General features: G+C 50.4%; 6 protein-coding genes across 6 annotated transcripts; 3 read left to right on the top strand and 3 right to left on the bottom strand.

Moving 5' to 3' along the window:
• Window positions 1-806: 806 nt before the first annotated feature.
• Window positions 807-3,004, top strand: glnA (glutamate--ammonia ligase). The gene is made up of 6 exons (XM_025682242.1): window positions 807-1,064; window positions 1,173-1,211; window positions 1,303-1,395; window positions 1,613-2,117; window positions 2,176-2,597; window positions 2,653-3,004. The coding sequence occupies exons 1-6, from the start codon at window positions 1,062-1,064 to the stop codon at window positions 2,668-2,670; spliced, it is 1,080 nt and encodes a 359-aa protein (XP_025542224.1). The 5' UTR covers window positions 807-1,061; the 3' UTR covers window positions 2,671-3,004.
• A 269-nt stretch (window positions 3,005-3,273) lies between these two features.
• BO79DRAFT_141115 (putative MFS transporter) lies at window positions 3,274-5,088 on the bottom strand (the record flags this gene model as incomplete). Its single annotated transcript, XM_025678242.1, has 4 exons — window positions 3,274-3,855; window positions 3,926-4,517; window positions 4,579-4,890; window positions 4,940-5,088. 4 exons carry the CDS (start codon window positions 5,086-5,088, stop codon window positions 3,274-3,276), a joined length of 1,635 nt encoding a protein of 544 aa, XP_025542225.1.
• Window positions 5,089-7,628: 2,540 nt separating this feature from the next.
• Window positions 7,629-9,969, bottom strand: BO79DRAFT_190207 (sugar porter family MFS transporter). The gene is made up of 4 exons (XM_025680718.1): window positions 9,452-9,969; window positions 9,190-9,378; window positions 8,178-9,114; window positions 7,629-8,111 (listed from the first exon to the last, which is right to left on the bottom strand). Exons 1-4 carry the CDS (start codon window positions 9,669-9,671, stop codon window positions 7,835-7,837), a joined length of 1,623 nt encoding a protein of 540 aa, XP_025542226.1. The 5' UTR covers window positions 9,672-9,969; the 3' UTR covers window positions 7,629-7,834.
• A 4,893-nt stretch (window positions 9,970-14,862) lies between these two features.
• BO79DRAFT_190210 (MFS transporter) lies at window positions 14,863-16,591 on the bottom strand (the record flags this gene model as incomplete). Its single annotated transcript, XM_025680719.1, has 4 exons — window positions 14,863-15,546; window positions 15,678-16,125; window positions 16,199-16,240; window positions 16,297-16,591. The coding sequence occupies 4 exons, from the start codon at window positions 16,589-16,591 to the stop codon at window positions 14,940-14,942; spliced, it is 1,392 nt and encodes a 463-aa protein (XP_025542227.1). The 3' UTR covers window positions 14,863-14,939.
• Window positions 16,592-17,296: 705 nt separating this feature from the next.
• BO79DRAFT_279526 (uncharacterized protein) lies at window positions 17,297-18,086 on the top strand (the record flags this gene model as incomplete). Its single annotated transcript, XM_025687989.1, has 3 exons — window positions 17,297-17,765; window positions 17,841-17,890; window positions 17,952-18,086. The coding sequence occupies 3 exons, from the start codon at window positions 17,297-17,299 to the stop codon at window positions 18,084-18,086; spliced, it is 654 nt and encodes a 217-aa protein (XP_025542228.1).
• Window positions 18,087-18,620: 534 nt separating this feature from the next.
• BO79DRAFT_279529 (uncharacterized protein) lies at window positions 18,621-19,755 on the top strand (the record flags this gene model as incomplete). Its single annotated transcript, XM_025687990.1, has 2 exons — window positions 18,621-19,599; window positions 19,706-19,755. The coding sequence occupies exons 1-2, from the start codon at window positions 18,906-18,908 to the stop codon at window positions 19,753-19,755; spliced, it is 744 nt and encodes a 247-aa protein (XP_025542229.1). The 5' UTR covers window positions 18,621-18,905.
• Window positions 19,756-20,033: the final 278 nt, after the last annotated feature.

Below are 20,033 nucleotides of genomic sequence, written 5' to 3' on the forward strand. Positions count from 1 at the left end.
GTTGTCCTGGCAGACAAAAGAAGAAAAGAAAGACGGGGGAACTTTTCCCAGCTGTTGCATCAATTTTACCCGTTTGGGTAATATTGTTTCTTTCTGGACCCGGATACGCATATCGGTGGACAAGGTGTTCCCATTACCCGACATGGACAATCCCATTTTTCCATGGCTAATGCAATATCCTGCCATCTTCACCGTTAGTGATGAATCAATTTTCCATTAGCAAGTCTTGCGTGAATTTTAGCAAGCCGCGGACATGCCCACGCTGGGAAAAAGACCGGCGTACGTAGACTTGATATCGGAAAAGCCAGTGTTGGGTCTAGTCCTTACAATGGATGGGCGATGGAAATAGTGGCGTAACAAACCCTGGTCTAACCTGCAGCCTTGCCGCATTCATCTGGTGTCAGTGAATCTGACTTGAATGATGGGTAAAGTTACATTTCACTCCATCAGTTGAGCAACAAAAGTTGATCCATAGAATTTTAATTAAATCACCACATGAAGCAGTGATGTCCAATGAAGCAAATGCGAAAAAAGCAGCAAATGCGACCTCAACTCCTCGCATATTGAATGCGATCGGTGTATCCGGCGAAACGGACGCGGTGGGAAAGAAAAGTGTAATACGAAAGCGGATGCCCAGCAACCGAAACGCAGCCCGAAAGCTGTGACGGTAATTTTCAGAGTTATTTTTGTGAATTTCCAGATCCATTTTTGTCTGGGACTTTTTTTGCCCCCCTCCCCAGCAAAAGCCCGCCTTCCTGATTCTCTTAAATTTAAAGGATATCCCTCCCCACCCACTGAACCGCTGACTTACAATCTCCATTCCTCCTCACTCCTCTCTCCGCCATCTTTTATTCCAAGCTTCTCTCTCTTATATCTCTGGGTCCTTCCCCTCTCTCGCTATCAACTTTGCTCTTGACCAATCTTTTGGATTGTCTCGCGTTTATCGTCATTGGACTTGATCACAAATTCAAAGTCAAACGTCTTTGAACAAGCTTTGCGTTAGCAAGCTCAATAACCACAAAAAAGAATTTATCTTAATTCTACATCACACACACTTCACAATGGTATGTCCTTCCACTACCAGTCTCTCAATCTGTTTCTTGCTTCTGTTGCTTTGCTTGCCTGCCAAGAATTTATTGAGAACTATTCGCTGACTCACACTTTCGCTACAGTCTTCCGGTGAAGCAACCGTCATCTCCAACACGGAGAATGTGCGTTCATCTTCTCATTAATACCTTGCATAATCTTTCTTCAGCCGCTTTGCGGTTCTGAGGAAAATGCATACTGACTGGCTGGAAACAGCTCATGAAGTACATGTCCCTCGACCAGCGAGGTACCGTCCAGGCTGAGTACATCTGGATTGACGCCGTCGGTGGCTGCCGTAGCAAGACCAGGGTATGCACTTTCCTTTATTCCCTCGACTTCCTTTATTCACTGCACGCGTGTGGAGCCGGGCGTTGTCCTGGATTGAGACGAGGGACCCGTCGTTATCATGGCTCCCTCGAACACCGATAAGCCCTGCGCACGGTGACTCGATCCTGCACGCGCCGGCTGCACCCACCCGTCGCACGTGACATAGCGCGTCTCGGGCTAACCCATCATTGCGCTTTAGACTCTCTCCAAGCCTGTCACATCGGTCGATGAGCTCCCCGAATGGAACTTTGACGGTTCATCAACGGGTCAGGCTCCCGGTGACAACTCCGATGTCTACTTGCGCCCCGTCGCTACCTTCCCCGATCCCTTCCGCCTTGGTGACAACATCCTCGTCCTCTGTGAGACCTGGGACTCCGATGGAACTCCCAACAAGTACAACCACCGCCACGAGGCCAACCGTCTGATGGAGATCCACGCCAAGGAAGAATGGTGGTTCGGTCTGGAGCAAGAATACACCCTTCTCGGCACTGATGGCTGGCCTTACGGCTGGCCCCGTGGTGGTTTCCCCGGTGCCCAGGGTCCTTACTACTGTGGTGTTGGTACCGGCAAGGTCTACTGCCGTGACATCGTCGAGGCTCACTACCGTGCTTGCTTGTACGCCGGTATCAAGATCTCCGGTATCAACGCCGAGGTCATGCCTTCCCAGTGGGAGTACCAGGTCGGTCCTTGCGACGGCATTGAGAGTGAGTTAACCCATACCGGTCGAAAACTTGTGCGTATCAATACTAATTGTATCTTCAGTGGGTGACCACCTGTGGATGTCCCGTTTCCTCCTCCACCGTGTCGCTGAAGAGTTTGGTGTCAAGATCTCCTTCGACCCCAAGCCCATCAAGGGTGACTGGAACGGAGCCGGTCTCCACACCAACGTCTCTTCCGCTTCGATGCGTGCTGAGGGTGGTATGAAGGTCATTGAGGCCGCTATGAAGAAGCTCGAGGCCCGCCATGTTGAGCACATTGCCGTCTATGGTGAGGGTAACGAGGAGCGTCTCACTGGTCGTCACGAGACCGGTAACATCGACAAGTTCAGCTATGGTGTTGCCGACCGTGGTGGCTCCATCCGTATTCCCCGCCAGGTCGCCAAGGATGGCAAGGGTTACTTCGAGGACCGTCGTCCCGCCAGTAACGCCTGCCCCTACCAGATCACCGGTATTATTGTTGAGACTGTAAGTTCTTCTGAATTTTGAGATATGATCACGCAGATGACTAACTGTTTACCAGCTCATGGGTGGCAACTAAATGCGTTACATACCGTTTAAAAATGTGAATACACTTCATATTAGCGCTCGTATACCCTCCGGCGTCGACAGGGAGGTGGACAATAGCGCAGCCTGGCACACTCGGGAGCAGACATAGAATTTCTTTTTCATTCTTCAGCTGGTAGTTCGGGACTCTTCATTTACTCTCCGCCAGAGCTCGCCTTGCGTTCCTTACCCTCTGCTGGTTTTGCATTTCGTTTTTTTTCACTACTTGGGTTATGTGTTACGTTAAGCATAGAGGACTTCGGAGGAACCGACAGTCACTTGAAAATAAACTGGTGGAACGTGCTTCAGGCATGCACCGGAAGGATCAGAGAATAGATTAATAGCCGACTTACCACAGTAACATAGTGTGTCAATACAATCATTGCCCGACGGGCTGGACATGATATTTCTCCCTCATCTAGACGACTCGCGGTGTCGCTGCTGGCATCTAAAACAGGAACAGCTTTTTGACTGGCATTAAATACATACATACAGTGATCATAATCGTGTATACTATAGATATAGACCGCTCTCATCAGAGAGATGGACCCCCCTAACCCCACACCACGCACACAAACCCCATACATTCCCCATCTCCTCACCGCGCCTTCTTCCAAAACTTAAACATCCCCTGCCCCAACCCATCCAACCCCCTCTGCCTCGCCTCCCTCCTCGCCGCCCCATCCACAATCTTATCCTGCTCCTGCTCCCCACCCTTCTTTCCATCAATCACCCTGACAAGAACCTGCATCAACACCGCCGCCAGAATACTCGCACACAAAATCCCCACCATGACCAGATTACTCTTCCGATACTTGGCCCTGCCCGGCGCCTCGTAATCGCTCTTCCACCCGGAATACAGCGCATACGTCGTCAATATACTCCCCAGATTACCCCATCCGGAGACAACTGCTGACGCAGTGGCCACGCCTACTTCGCCGTGGCGGCCTTGGAATACCTCCGCGGTCCAGGTCATGGTGATGGGCACGGTCGGGCCCAGTCCGAAGCCGACGATTAGAAGGCCGCCGTAGCGCGGCCAGGAGTTGGTGTCGGTTCCGGCATAGGTGGTTAGGAGGAGGCCGAGAATTTGGAGCAGGACTGGGATGGAGAAGAAGAGGGCGCGGTGGCGGTGGAAGCGGTCTGAGAAGGGGGTTACGAGGACGATGGCTATGAGGTCCATCTGTGGATTTTCAGGTGGGTTAGTTGGTGGGTTGGTTTGGTAAGAGGGGGGATGACGGGGAGGGACGTACGATCCAGATCGGAGCGGAGAGAAGACTTAGGTCGATTCCGCTGAGGGAGGGGTTGATTGCTTCGATGATTACCGTGGCGTAGCTTTGGACACCGATGCCTACGCCAACGACGCCGAAGTACATGATCAGGAGGGGCCAGAGGCGCCAGTCCATGAATACGCGGGCGAGGTCCATCCAGGTCCATTGCGCGCGGTGGTATACGCGCTTGAGATCGTGGTAGTGGATTTCGGCGTCTCGGCCTGTGAGGGCTGGAGGACTGCGTGGGAACCACCAGAGGTATTTGCGGTGTGGAGGTTCAACGCCTGGGGCGAGGGGTCGATCCGGTAGCCACCAGAGGAGGACGATGCCGACAGCGATGGTGATTACGCCGTAGACGAGGAACATCCATTGGAAGCCGACCATGCCGCGCTCACCGTCCATTTCTTGAAATCCGGCTGATACCAGACCGACGACTGCGGCGGAGACTTGCGCTGCGGTGTAGTATTGGCCGATGCGCTTGCCGGTGCGCGATGGGGGGTAGAAGAGTGTCAGGTAGTAGGTCATGCCAGGCCACATGCCCGCGATGACGATACCTAGAAGGAGACGGAGGAGGCTGGGGTTGTTAGTTGCTGTTGCGCAGACATGAAAGGTGACACAGGGGCCGGGGGACGAACTATAGACTCCATGCGGCTTTCATGGCGGCCATGCAACTGCCAATGACACCGACGCTGATGACGATGCGACTCATCCATACGTGCGGGCTCAGTCGGGTCATTATGAGGTTGGACGGCAGGTCGAATACGACGTAGCACACGTAGAACAGCGCCAGACCCGTAGAGATTTGGTGTGGAGTAGCGTTGAGGACGGAGCCGAGATCGTGACCGGCGTCGGTATTCATGGTTTGCGCAAGACTGACATTGGAGCGCACTGCTGCGCAAAGGAAGTAGAGGACCCAGAATGCGGGGATGATACGGAGGTCCAATTTTCTATTCAAGGTTAGGTGTCTTTCGCACCTAGGAAGGAGATGAGACGGACCTGTAGATGCGCTCGATATCTTCAACATCGGGCTCGTTGTTCGGTTCCGCGTCGCCGTCATGGCTGCTCAATGATCGCTCTTGGATATCCTCTGCGCTCAGGTCCTTTCCCGGCTCGTGGGCCTGGGATGACGCTTCCATCAGGGACATGATGGAGTGTTTGCTAGGAACTCTTGCAAGAAAAAAAAAAGTTAGCGCGAGATCCGGGGAGACTCCGTCCACGCCACGGCTTGGGACTTACAGGGGTGAGCGAGACGGTCGTTCCTCTAAAAGCCAGAAAAAATGGTGAGGAGACAGAGGGTATAAAGTGGCTGATAAGGATCGCTCAAGCAATGCAGCTGGGCACCCCGCACAGACAGAGCTTCGTGGCGAGTGGTGTCACGGTGGGAGAAATCGGAAATATACGATCAAGATGGTAGTGATCAGCCCTAGAAGAGATTGCATACCTGGTTAGTTGGGTGGATGCTGCAAGCATTGAGTCAAGCGTTGAGGAAGAAAAAAAAAGCGGGGAGAGCTCTGAGCATGTGCACGGATCGGAGGACCGACTTTATCTAGTAAATCTGGATACTAAGAGAACTTACCTGAACTAAGACTGCCATGATGTGATGCTAAAAAGGCAGAAATGAAACGATTCCGGTCAATCGCAGCTCACTCAGTGAAAAGAGGGGAAGAAGAGCTGAAAATGCAAGGGACAGAGGAATTGTACTTGGCTGGCTCTGTCCTGAGGCAATTGCCAAGCGATTGATAAAAAGAACCGCAGACACAAAGGCGGAGACGCGAGACGTGAAGCGGACCAACGATGGCCCGAGGAGAGTCGATCCTCACGAGAACAGCGACGGTTTCGGCGGATAAACAATTGCCATGGAACGAATCCAGAGGTTCCAGAGCAGCACCAGGAGGATTTGCCAGCCGACGGTCGGACGAATCCACTTTCGCGGTTGATGTGCTCAACAAGTTTTAGTTAACCAACAATCTCCTTCAGTCCGCAATGAGTCACTATTTCCCCCCAGCTTGAGAATTCAAATTATACCTACTCCCAACTGAGTAAATTCAACGGTGTCTCTCAACACTAAAAGTTAAAAAAGCTTCAATCCGATGTCGCTGATTTCCATTCGTCCGGCAAAGAGGCCTGCATCCTGCAGTGTCATTGAGGTTGCCGTTCGATCTGCAGCTTTCTGTTGCACCGGTCGGTGACTGAATCCATGGCCCGGTGAGCCAATCTTCTGGGCTTATCCATCGTTTCTTTCCTGATCTCTTTCAGTTGATAGAAGTCTAGACGGCACTCTTCCACATTTTCTGACATCTGGACCTCGGTGAGACCGAGCAGACAAACTGGAACCGATAGGCTCCACCCAGTCATGGGCAGCAGATGAACGGGCCTGAAACGGGGAACCGTAATCCGACGACACTAGAAGTCGCGCACTTAATTTCTATCCAGTCCTAAGCTTGGCTCCCCTCAAGATAGTGACCGGCTCGTACCATTTTGTAGCTCTGTATAAAACGAAAGGAGTTAGAAAGAATTGGCACAGTATCCTCTCCGTCTAGACAAGAACAGCTTATCTTCCTGGAGCGGCTGCCCCTTCCCATGGATGCAGGGAACCATCACTAACCCGGCCAGCGAACCTGACGGATCCTGCACCTTGTTTGCGCCTGGAGCTAGGCCAGCTAATCGTTAGCCCGTCAATCGTCGCTCTGCTGTTGCAGTTAATCTTAGGAAAAAGAGTACCGCTATCCCAGAAATGCAGAACAGATGAAGAAGAAAATTGCGCGATTGGGTTTCACTGCATTTTCCTCTTATTCTCCAAGCCAGGAGCTAGCAAGAACATATTAACAGTCTAGCAAACAAGGCTTGCGCGACTGTCTGTACGACATGCTATGCTTATGTATGCCATCCGATGAAAGAAAGAAAAATTCGGTTATCGAACGACTTGTGTCACCTTGCTATCGAACGAGGGCCAATTCTCTTCTGAATCCATACTATTTGTGTATCATCAAAAGCTTCGTCGTACAGGTTCATAGCGGACGAGTGATAACCGAGGCACTATCATCAATATGCAGGATATTGAGCAGTAGATACAGTCAATCAGTGGAGGCACCTTGAGATTGATAGCCTATCGATAGCCCACGAACGAGAGAACTGCAAGATGCGTACAATATTAGATGTTCAAATAGCGAACCATGGTGAAAGCAGAATTACTCACTAAGTATTAGAACACTCGTTGTCCATCTTAATAGAGAAGGGCAATGCGTCCCAATCCACTCACCGCGAAACCGTATCTGAATCAGAATAGTGGGAGATGGATGGATTAGAGTCTATCAAACCGGGTAATGTGTTGGCATGAAGGCTGACTATACTCTTGAGGAAGCTGCCGGAGCAGGTATCCATTGCTTTTTATTGTTGTCATCTGATCTGGTTTTATTCTTTGGCGATACTTGCTGTTGCCTCAGGCTGCGCAGGATATTGCAATCTCCTCTATAGATGGGCTCAGTTTTAGTAGAGCAACAAACGTTCTAGACCAGTTCATTACGGAAGCCTGGACCGTTCCATTATGGTGCTAAAGATAAGCTCCTTTCTTTGGAGTGTCCACAATGGCATCCATTCATCTTAACTGCATGACCGTGCAGTATCGATGCATACCTCACGCAAGGGGCTACTCATCAGGAGCTATATCGGATGTAACATCTTACTGACCGGACTGGGTAATATTCATCGAGCAAGACTTAATCTAAGTTAAGTATGAAGATCAAAGCTAGCATGTTTCTCGGTCTAAATACACGGAAACAGTCGGGGTATAAAAAAAGCTCAGCAATTAGGGCCACACGGCCCATGCTTGGTTCACTAAATCATTATAGTCCTTGAGAGTTCGGACCAAGAAAAAAGCACAGTCGTGTATGCTTATGCCTTCACGCTGTTGGTGTTTTCGTCACTGTCCTTCTCCATATCCTTTGCCCGGTGGCTTAGCACGCTGGCGCGACGGACAGCATCGTCTTCCACGTCATCGAGCGTACGCAGGAGCTCACCATGCTTGCCGTACATGTGAGGCTCCTCGTTGGCAACCTTGACCACGTTAAAGACACTGGTCGTTTTGCGGAAAATGCGGTCCATTTCCTCCAGGGATCGACGGGCCGTCTCCGGGTAGAAGAAGAGCACCACTGGGAAGATAAAGGCGTTGCTGTTCAGAGGTTAGAACTGATGATGACAGTAAAAGGGGAATAAAAGGGGATAAAGAGGAACTTACATAACCGCAAAGATGATGTAGGTCTGGTAACCAATGTTGTCAAAGGCCACAGGCGTGATCATGACCACCAGGAAGTTGAAGATCCAGTTAGATGACGTCGCCAGCGCGTTGGCCGGAGCACGAATCCGCAGCGGCACGACTTCAGCGGGATACAGCCAGGTCATACCCAGCCAGCCAATGGCGAAGAACGTGTTGAATACGAATAAGAAGACGATGCAAGCGATATTGGCTCCGTTGCTACCGATGCTAGCAGTGACGGCAAGGATGATCATAGATATCGACATTCCCGCGGCGCCAAAAAGCATCAGTGTCCGGCGTCCAAATTGCTCAATGGTGAACACGGCAATCCATGAAGCGAGGAAGTATTCCGTTCCGTTGCAGGCTGAGATCAAGCGGGAATTTTCGAGGGTCATACCCAACTGGTTCTCCAGCACAACGGGGATGTAGTATGTAATAAGGTTGATACCCGAAATCTGTTGGAACATTTGGTTGACGTAGGCTAAGACCACACGGTGGAAGTGGCGGTCCTCGGTCATAGTGAACATGTCACGGAACGAACCCTTGGCCATCTCCAAGACCGTAGCCTTGATGGCTGTGAATTCCGTCTCAATGAAAGTTTCGTCAGCGTCCCCCAAAAGTGACCGCAGGACAGTCCTTGCTTCATCCTCGCGGCCCTTAAGGATCAACCAACGGGGCGACTCGGGAAGGGGCAAAACGAAAACCAGGATAATGAGGGCGAAGAAAATCTGGAAGGCCAGCGGGAATCGCCATGCCACCTCATTCGGATCGGCGAATAGCAGACCGAAATCAATCCAGTAACTGATGGTGATACCGCAGGTAATCATGGCACCTTCGATCATGACTAGCATTCCGCGATGGTTGGATTTACAGCACTCTGACTGCCAGGTGGGCACGGTAGAGGTGTTCATGCCGTTTCCTATCGACCGACGGTATTAGTATCGCTGCGTTGCAGAACTCACAAGTTGGATATTCATGGACTCGTTGCACCTACCGAAACCAGTAACCAAGCGTCCAACGATGAATTGCCCGAGTTGGTAGGAGGTACATTGCAGCAAAGCTCCGATACACATAATAAACGAACCCACGAAGATCGTCTTGCGTCGACCGAGCATATTACCAATCCAGATTGTGGGAATCGATCCAGCAAAGCAACCCAAATTGTACGCAGCGACGACGACACCTTGACAAAAACAAAGATCAGCCCGCGGGCTAGACCAGTGATTGGAGCATATCACATAAGATGGTGCACTTACCTTGGCGAGTGGACTGGGTACTTTGTTGCGCGCGAGTCAAGCTCTCATAGTATTCACCGTTGGTCGCGATAGTTGGGAAATATTTTATGAACGAATCGAGGGTCAAGAGACCGCCAGTGACACCTTGATCGTAACCGAACAGCAAGAAATCCATACCAGCGATGACACTGATAGCGATTTGCAGCTTGCCTCCTGTGAGGCCCAAGTATGACCGCGCCATCTTGGAAAGACGGACTTTCGCAATCTCTATGGAAGTATTAAGCCCGAGTTACTGTATTCGGTCGAGACAGGAACTGTGTAGTTGGAAGTAGTTGAAAGAAGCCAACACCGCACAACACTAGTGATCAGTAGTCAGGGAGGCAGAGTCATTGGCTAGAAGGAGTATGTATGCGCTGGTGGAGGGAAAGTGAAATGGAAGGGAAAAAATTGAGAAAAGAAAAGAGATCAACCAGTACTAGGTTGCACGAGGGGAAGGGGACGGGGGGTTTTAAATAGCGCAGAAGTCTCATTGAAGAGACTCGACTTGTCGCAACGGTAGGTTTCTAATGACCGATTGGGTGGTGGAGAGCTTGAAATGTAAGTAATAATAATACCATTCGGGAGAAGTCAGGCCAGTCGAGAGCATCCGTGCAATTACTAGCTAGGTTCAGTGAGGGATACTACTACTAGTGGTTAGTCGTAGGAGGGACACTGGTACTCCGTCACTACTAGTACACCACCCAGAGCACACAAGTACCATGCGATTTGACTTTTGGAAAGCAGAGAAACCCACTGGATGAGACAAACGAAAAGATGGGATTGGCTCAGGATGACCTGGAGGGACTGCAATCGATCAGGAAGCTGCTTCTCGAATCCTGCAGCTGATTGGCCTGAGCCACAGAAGCCTGGAGGGGAAGTTATCCCCACAGCTGCCACTCTCCGGATCCAGAGACTGATATTATTTCTCTACAGACACAGTACAGTATTCTGCGTCCGAGAGCACTTGCTGAAAGAGGTCCCTCTCCCCGGACCCATCGTCCAGGAAGATCCATTGGCTCTTACAACCAACGGAGGAATGACCGTTCCCCACATGGCCTCCCCCAGGCACACACCATCTCACACCATCTTGGAGACCAGTTCAGATGAAATGACGAGTGGTGGGTGGGTTGCCCGACTCCTTCTTACTCCACCTCCACGATGAGCGGGCATCGCGATCAGCGGGGGGCTGAAATGGGGGCCGCGTCTGCTCAGGCGTGTACTAGACTTAAGACTAGTAGTACATGGGTAGGTATCACTATGCTACTTAGGCCTAGTGGTGGTGGGAGTAAGCAAATTTCCACCCAACGGTCGGAGGTCTCCTCGATGCCGTCATGGGAGTCGGGATGCGCAGGGGACTAGCCGTTTCTGGAGAAACCGAGCACGGCGGTCGCTTCATCGTAGAGTGTTTCAACCCGCGGTTGGACCAGCTCGGATGTGAGCCAGCCGAGATTGATATACTGTTTTGTACTTGGCAATTCATATTTTTCGGTTATTGTCCACTGTTGGGAGCTTGAGATAAATCCTACAGTGATTTTCGTGTAATTTTCTTGTCTTTGAAGCGTAGATTAACATTACATTGTCCGTTCCGTAGGCGGGCGGATAGCGGACGGCAAGCAGGAATGTGAGCCTCCGGGGCGGCTAACTGCGATCTGGGCGTTGCAGTCATCGTCATCGGCCAGTTCGCGTGGCTTCTCGCGTGGGCAAAATCAAGGAAAACGGAAAGGATCGTAGGCAGAGGGCGCCAAATCTAATCGTCATATTTCTTTGCTCATTTGATGGAATAGCTGATTGCGAGGTATGCTACCGTGTCATGGCTGTCGTGTGTCATCTGGTCTCCGTGGACCCTTTCCGTCGATGGAGGGAAGATAGAGAGAGATCCGGGCTGATTATTCAGAATCCGGGGTTTTTGGAGACTCCGCACAAAGGGACCGACCGCTTTACCGCTTCCAGTAAGGACATTCCCCGGCTCTATCCGCCTCGTGGGCGTTTGCTATCGCGCCCTCCTTGCTTGAGTGCTTCAAGTATTGTAGTGTGGCACAGCTGGGCTAGCGACATCGTACTCAGGTCAAGCCCATTATTATTAACTGATATGCAGAGTTCCATTAGCTCTCTAATGTTCTTTTCTTGGCCCATATAGAGATTTGCTCTCCACGGTAAGGCATCTCCCTCGTCGACTGAGACTCCTGCGGGCGACCGTCTCGTCTTGTCCCGTAATATTCTCGTTGGATGGGGCGCCTAGTCTCCAATGGGTCAGGCTGGTCTGATGCCGACCAAACCTTCCCTTTCCCCTCCGCGCAGTCGGGGATTCCGTGGGATGAGCATTAATGAATATCGGCCTGGTGCATGCGGTTACACTCGCTAAGACCCCGTCTCCTCCAATCACGGTCGGTCTTCGGTTCGATTAAGCTCCACTTCGCTCAACAAGCCGCTTCCTGATGCCTCCAGGAACCTCCCTAGGTCACTCTGAGTCGTCTGATGAAGTTATTATTTGCTACAAGCTTGCGGATGAACCAACCAGATAATTCCCAACCATGCAGTCATCATGTCGGTTTGACAAAAAGGAAAACCGCCGGGAAAGTGCAGTTACACCGACCTCAACACCGACCACAGATGTCTGACACAGACCGAACTCCCGCCGGTGTTGGTAGTAGTAACCTTAATCACGGCCGATATGCGCTGGCTTAGGGCCTGGCCGAAGGTCACCGAAAACATCGGCCCAGACGACGGCCACGGTTTGATGCATTAATGCACTATGTATGCCACAGCTGCCTTCCCTTGTAACGTTCGAGCAACCGACCCCAAATTTCCTGGATGTCTATACCCGCTTGATGGGTGAAGATGTGGGATGTCAGATGCTTATCCTGAGGAGCAGTCTGGTGGGGACGATTAGGCTGCCTTCACGGAGGGAGCCCTGCGCCCGTCTCAAAGTACACACTACACAGCCCTGGGGACTAGACGGGTACGGGGTACCCCAAAGTACTAATGGATAACCATTCAGCTCGCCGGCCGACTGAGGGAAAAAGCGCGCGAGGCAAGCCGGGCACCTCACTGGCCCAAGGGTGGCAACCCATACTCCTTGCTGGCGTCCCTCGGGCGGGTTAGCGTCTAACCACTAAGCCGGCTCGAGTTAGTTGCCAAGAGACCAGGCCATTTCATCCATCAGTTGTAGGAATCCCCATCATCCGTGAAACTGCGCTCGGCCTCCCCCCGCAGTCAGGCTCTTCGGTTGTGGCCGAGCGTGTCTCCAGGTTCCTCTGCGGCTTACCAATTCTGGACATCCCGCGTTTCTCATCGGGCTGGAGAGGGGCGCACAATCCCATAGGCAGGAATTCCCCTACCTCATATGCATCGTGAATCGCCCAATGCATCTCGTTTATGGAGTACCAATCTCTGCATCTTACCAGTGCTCACTCGTAGCTTACCTTGCCTTATTCGTGGACCGGCATAGCAGCGCCTTGGTTCTTTCCTTTCTTGGTCGATAGTAGATCACCTCGTGGTGTTCTGACACCCGCGTCAATTCACATGGCAGATTACTAGAATCTAAGCTATCTTTGGCGCTCATCTGACAGACATGGTCAGCTTACCTGACATACTCATCACGATTTCTGGAATGCGAAACCTGATCCCCGAAAGTATGGCAGTCATGTTACACCAATTGTGACTAATCGATCCCGGTCAGCTGGAACCAGGATAAACTACCTGGGTAGATATGCATGGAAGAAATGTACCACTACATCGCTATAGCTGTTGTTTTAAGAACATCCACCACGCAGACATAATGCGATCAAGGAGGAAGCTCTGCTATGAGCTACTGGTCCTCGAACATATTAGTGTTACTCGCTTTGATTGGAACGCGGTCTGGTCAATGTAAGTGGCTCGGAAAACATTCGGGCGTTCCAGGACCAATGTTTGATTTTCTACCATTCTGAGATAGTTGGTTTTGTTTGCGTGTCGAATATTTCCCCAACGATCACAAAGCAGAGACAATTGGTGGGGCTACTAGAACGGATTGAGTTCTTTGGCGTGTGCTTCGGCGCTTGGATCAGGCTGGTGGTCTTGGCTCGACAGCGCGGGATTTTTGTCCCCCTCACAAATGGAACCTGTGAGTCAAACTGGAGACTCATGACTAAATAGATTCCAAGTTGGATGTAAGCATCCAGAGCAACCGAGGATGTGCTTGCGTCCCGAAGACCCCCCTCGTGGATTACAGGCGACGCCGCATACAAGCGACCTTGAATCCGGGGTATTGTGCACAGCCCAAGGTTCATACACAGGCCACCCAACTCAAAACAACCAAGCATATGCGTACGGCTTGTGATTTCGCCAGTATATGTTAGCGCACCAGCTACTCATAGCAATATTCCTAGCGCAAGCTGCTCATGCAATACACCTTTCTACCTTGGGCAGTACCGTGGCAGATCATCGGCGCCCACTAGCCAAGGATGAGCCACCAAACCAACCATCCAGGCACTAACGTACTATAGGTACATTCAAGCTAAGCCGTGGCGGCCAAAGCTAGGCTTGAATGCGCGATGATGTCATTCCATTTCATCTGGTCTTCCTTTCTCATCGTCCTCTGTCTCGGATACTCGGGCAACAGACCAAGCAAGCACGGCCGTCAATATCAGGAACGATCATGGGATTGCCTTTTCAAACATACCGAGTGTGCTTACCATAAGAATCTCCAACAATGAGAGTGTATGTAAGAGCTCCTGGAGCAAAGACCAGACAATTGGCTTCGCGGATTTATTCCCGATGACCATCCACGATTCCCTCATATTCTCGGCGGATTTTCCAACACGTGTCTCATTCGAGCCTATTGATAGCAACAATAATTCCGATATCACGGTCCAGACAACACAAGCGAGACACTTCACCGGAGAAATAACTTCCCTGGCAGCCACTGGAAGATCCTGCTCTCAGCTTTCTAGAACTACGATTTACATACTAACCGACCAAGTCCCCACCACCATGGCTGGCACATGAGCGGGCTCAGCCGCACTTCTCCCGACATGATATTCTCCCTGAAAGCTTGAAGTGATACTAAATTCCTAGACTCCGAACCTACTAGACGAGATGCACACTGACTCCCAGCAAGATCAACAGTCATGCGGGGCGTATGGGGGCCAGACCAGACCACGTTGCGAGTATGTCTTGCAGATACTTAGGATGTGGCAGTCAATCACGGGGGAAGGAAACAAGTAAACCCACCTTCTGATCCTTGAACTAGCCCCGCAGCTGAGCTATGTCTCTGGCGCTAAATTCAAACCAACATAGGCTGTGACTGGTTCATGGAGTGGGAGTAAATAACTCACGATACTGGCTTTGCCAAACACCATAAATTGATTGATATCGACAAAACTTGAGTAAATACCATACAGCGTAAAAGCAAACTCCAATGCCCACTCAATAAGAACAATAATAAAAAAGAAAGTAAAAGAAAACACGAGCATCAAGAAGTACGCCAACCCTAAACAAACCGCCCCGCAAACCTCCTCACAACACCATCAAAAACATACAACGGCACCACCAACGCCAAAACCACCCACTGCACAGCAGCCAACTCCCAAAAAACCCTGACAATGCCCTCACGTCCCACCCAACCGGCACCCGAGACCGTCACCCCGAACGCAACGACATTTTTACCCGCATTGATGAGCACCATGGCCTCGCTTCCGGACTGCGGATACACATCCATGATATAAGACATGGTGACTGATGGAACGAAGACAAGAGCTGCTGCTTGCATGGCGTATCCGGTGGCAGAGATATATAATGATTTCTCTCTTGCGATTGCGTACGCGAAGAGAATCAAGCCTGGGGGTGCGATCAAAAAGGGGACGATGAGTGCGGGCATGCGGTCTTTTGGGTGGTGGGTGTTGTTGATAGTGGTGGTAGTGTTTCTTCTGTGAGTGGCGACCAATCTGGAGAGGAGGTCGGTTAGGGGACCGGCGATGGGGTAGCCTATTACGATGCCGAGGAAGGAGGAGAGCGTGTAGACGCCGATTGCTGAGGAGGAGAGGTGGTATGGTGGTGCTGAGAGGAATTGGGGGCTGATGGCGGAGATGAGGACGATTCTGGGGGTGGTATTTGTTAGTTGACTGGTATAGTATAAAGAGTAGTGGGTTAAGTGGTGGATACAGCTGGAATGGTCAAGTGTATGAGTAGAAAGACTGAATGATGCGAACAGAGAAAGAGTATAAATTACCCCGAAAGAAAAATGCCATAGGCGATCGTCGCAAATAAAGCAATCGGCACACAAAGGAACCGAAACGGGAGGGAAAATTGCTCAGGCCAGCATTTCAGTCCTTCAGGCTCGAGACTGCGATCTCTAAATGAGATTAGGTCCTTCCAGTAATTCCTTGGAGAAGGTTCGTTCTCTCTCTGTTCGACAGTTTGTTCCACCTTCTTTTCGACTTCAGTGGCATTGCCATCCCCGTCTTCGGCAAAGCGATGCCGGAAGGTTGTTTCAGGCAAGAAGAGGACTGAAGTCAAGAAATTGACTGCACCGAGGATCGCGCAAACGATGAAAAACCATCTCCAGCCCTTGTCACCGATAACGAAGCCGGCAATCATAGGGCCGACTTGAGATCCAGCGCAAAGCGATAAGGCGAAGAGAGCCATGGCGGTTGCGAAATACCGCTCCGAGAAGAGATCTATAAGATACAACGATATATAAGAAACAAGTAAATCAACTTTATATCAATCATACAAGGCATACTCACTTACCAGCGATAATAGACGGTCCAAGGGCCTCGATAGACCCAGCCCCTAGATCACCAATGAAGGGAGCTCACGGGATAGTAGCGATGATAGGTTCTACGCACCAAATGAAGCCACGATTCTGGAGGCTAGTAGGGATTTGAAGCTATTTGTTCTGATGCTCCATATGCATCCAGCTAGAAAGACTAACATGGAGATCAAGATCACTGGCCGCTTACCGATGCACATTGCTGTCGGCATCCAAAAGAGGTTGGAAATTCCGAGTGCGAATACAGGCCAGGCGACAAGGCCAGTAAGCGTGTCGAATCCGACGTGGAAGTCCTGGGCCAATGAAGCAAAACCTGTGGAGAGGCCTGCCGCGTATAGGTTTCCGATGAAGACATAGAAGCAAATGTTCATCAGGATGGCGCAGCGGAGGCGGGTGCTCCAATACTAGTGGTTCTTAATACTATGATTGTTTGATGTGAAAGGATCTGTATATGATACGTAAACAATACCTTTGGGTCATTAGGAGAACTAGGGCCATTGTGCATCTTGATGTAGAATTTGCTTCTGGTTTGGAGCCAGATCGAATGGGCAACTCGAAATTTATGTATGCAGTTCCAATTCATCTCCACATTCCGGATGACTCTCAGAGTGGGCTATGCAAAATCCCTCAAGAGGTTTACTTGCTCTAGTAAGTTCGTGTGCATCAAGATCAGCGAGTTCTGTAATCGGCGCATTGACACCTACGGTCTGCTCTGGATGGCTTGCTGCATGATCGTCGTTTCCCCATCGGCCCCCCTCGGCCCCGTCGGGATCTATAACTTCAGATGTTAGAAATATTCTTGGAATCTACCACTAGGCTTTCAGGACACATCTATCCCCGCCAGCTTAGCATAAACCTAATTGCCGATCCCCCACCGGCTTCCCAGTTCTGATAGCATTCCGTTGGGAGCGCGGCGGGGGATGTAGTACAGGTGTAAATCAATATAACTTCCATCTGACAAACGGCCAAGTAACATACTAAATAATCCGTGATCAAGGTATCTCTAACTCTCGTGTCCTTTATTCCCGTTTTAGAACCCCAGTCCTTCGCCACCCAAGCTTATACCTCCTGCTAAGATGGACTACCTATTTTATGACATCTTTAAAGATGGGAAGACCCTTGACGACGCCCCACTTGCCTTACTTCGCAAAGAGTCCGAATTTGCCTGGGCTTCAACCCATAGCGGAGAGACCACTCGATTCTTCCCCTCCATAACCGACGAAGAAAACAAGGTTAACGGAGCGGTCGTGCATTGGAGGGGCATTGAGAGCCCAGAACGGGCTGAGTCCATTAAACAAGAGGTGCCGTGGATTAAGCATGGGTTTTCAGACGCCAAGGTCATCCCTATTGGCAATTTCACTTCGGTATCGAAGCTCTTCCACCAAGGAGGAAAGTATCTGCACTGTGAGCCAGTGCAACGACTGCAGCCTTTTACCACGGACCCGTGTGTGACATGGTATGTTGTTATTGTCGCAAGGGATGCATCGACATATGATGCGAGATTTGGGGAGAGGGATGCATTGCACTGCGTCAGGCTTTGGAAAGGTATGTATAGAGTCTACGCAAGTACACTTTGATCTATTTTCTGGCCCACCAATGGCTCACGACTTTCTGGAATAGGTTCGATAGCGGAAGAGGTATTTGATGTGGTTCATCCACAGCAAGGAAAGGTAAAGACCGAGACCGCAGTGCTGTAATCTAAAAGAAAGGCTAACTGGTGAAATTTGACAGGTCCTCCGAATGAAAGCGAATGATAGAGCAGAGGTAAAACAATACGTGGAAGAGATCCCTTCCTTGAGTGAAGGTGCAGCAGAGGTGGATATACTCCGAGCGAAATCCCACATGGTCTGGGAGGTTTTCTTCTAGATGGTTGAGTAAAAGCAACAATAGCCAATTCGCGGCCCTACACGATTTGTGAAAGAGGTGTTGCCGCTCAAATGGCATATACTGATATTGTTAACCGCTGTAGATCTTACTACTAATAGTAGTAGTCCTGATTAAGTCCGGTAACTAGGTTGCGGATATTCATATTATAGAAGGCAAGATTACAGTGCTACATTGTAATGAAAGATCACGTAGATCTCACCGGCACTTAATTTCATTGGATACAAATCCAATCTCAATTTTGTGCTGCGCTGAACGCCATGACCTCCAAATGCCAGTACGACTTACGTTCAGAATAATGCTAATCTGGTATATCAGCCGAGCCACAAAAATCAGAAAGAGATCCGCCCGTGAAAGCAATAGTCTCAGATACAGTATATGGCTTTAGCTTCGGCAGGGGCCGCATGGACCTGTTGTTGACTGTCGAGACATTCACTGTAGCCAGACACCACCTGATCTTTTGTCACTTCTGCTGCCTATGTGCTCTCACACCACCACCACCACCACAACCACCAACATAAGCTTGAGCATCGAGATTTGTCATAAATATAATTGCATCAGTCCCTGCCCATTGTTTTGAGAGGTTATAAGGCCTGTCTTCTCGCTATCAAGCTATCCACAGCAGAAAGAACACGAGCTTTGGCGGAAAACAAGACATAGAGCCTATGACCACCGAAACCAAGGTGCTGAAAAGAGAGACACGCCATTGCTGAGTGGCGTCGTCCAACTTCCACCAATAACTCACATTCATCCAAGGCTAATACTCGCAGCGCTCCAAATAGTCGATCTACATAAAACCTAATGGCTTCTCGGAAGGGACGCGCGGTTTCCTTGAAGGGCATCTCGCGTACGGTGATAATTCCTCCAAAGGTGACCACGCAAGCGGACAGAATACCCGACGATCTACCTGATTTCATTCCCGGCGTGCCACTTATACTGAAAGATACCCTCGACTTCCCAAACTGGGACTTTCAGGTCAGACAGATACTTGAGAACGTCGGATTGCAGGACCTCGTCGACTCTGACATTCCACACCCGAAACATGACCACAAGTCTTACACCAAATGGCGTGAATGCTCGAAAGCCTTGCAGTCGTGGCTGACTGGACAAATATCCGATGAACTCCTGTTGAGGTTTAGATTGACTGTTGACAAGAAAGGCTTTGCCGATGAAGCATACAAAGTGATAAAGATGATCATACTAGAGCACGGCATTGTGAGGTGTGAGAACGTTGTGTACGATTTAGTTAAGAAGAAACGTGCCGATTATTCAACTACGAGCCAGTATGTTGAAGATTTCAAAAGCAATTACGTACTCGCCAAAAAACTCCAGTGCGGCCTACCTCCGTTTACCGCGTCGCTCTTGATGCTGAAGGAGATCCGTTCTGACTTTCCTGCCTGGGTAGCAAGTGTGGAATATGTAATGCCTGTCTACGTGGCAAGCACCTATACAGAAGATGATTTTTTCACTCTTTGCCGAGTCGCGATCGAGCTCTGTGCCGTGAAGCGCCTGCTAAGGATGTCTCCACTCTCCGCTCCTGGCGCCGCCACTGCTCGGCATCCTGAAAACGATTCTTGAAATACCAAGACTTGCCTATCTAGGGAGAGACTATGACCTCAACAACATCTCTTTCAGATGTTCCCTTGCTTAGGGGGCCGTGTTGAGGCGATACCAAACACTAGTATGTGAGGTCACGTGGTCACAACACGCACACTAAACATCCCTTCCATGGGCGCCTTGTTCCTTAGCGCTTAGATAGAAATACAACACAATGTTCTCTGCCATTCCGTTTTCGACTGTAGCAGTACTTTGAGCTCGTTCATACTTTCTCAGCACTAACCAACCATTGGACCGTCCCGGGATGATCGACGCCGGGCAGCACGAGCCGTATGGTAGTCACTAGCCGGCGGAGCCAGCTCCCGGGATCAC

The sequence above is a fragment of the Aspergillus costaricaensis genome (genome assembly GCF_003184835.1).
Source record: "Aspergillus costaricaensis CBS 115574 unplaced genomic scaffold BO79scaffold_7, whole genome shotgun sequence".
Lineage (NCBI taxonomy): Eukaryota > Fungi > Ascomycota > Eurotiomycetes > Eurotiales > Aspergillaceae > Aspergillus > Aspergillus costaricensis.

What these genes read in the sequence shown, in the direction of transcription:
- glnA (XM_025682242.1), top strand. An exon ending in TCATCTCCAACACGGAGAAT is followed by an intron (nt 1,212 to 1,302) that starts GTGCGTTCATCT and finishes GGCTGGAAACAG; the next exon opens with CTCATGAAGTACATGTCCCT. An exon ending in TCCTTGCGACGGCATTGAGA is followed by an intron (nt 2,118 to 2,175) that starts GTGAGTTAACCC and finishes TTGTATCTTCAG; the next exon opens with TGGGTGACCACCTGTGGATG.
- BO79DRAFT_190207 (XM_025680718.1), bottom strand. Translation starts at nt 9,671, where the DNA reads ATGGCGCGGTCATACTTGGGCCTCACAGGAGGCAAGCTGCAAATCGCT. An exon ending in TACCCAGTCCACTCGCCAAG is followed by an intron (nt 9,379 to 9,451) that starts GTAAGTGCACCA and finishes GTTTTTGTCAAG; the next exon opens with GTGTCGTCGTCGCTGCGTAC. An exon ending in ACGCTTGGTTACTGGTTTCG is followed by an intron (nt 9,115 to 9,189) that starts GTAGGTGCAACG and finishes GTCGGTCGATAG; the next exon opens with GAAACGGCATGAACACCTCT.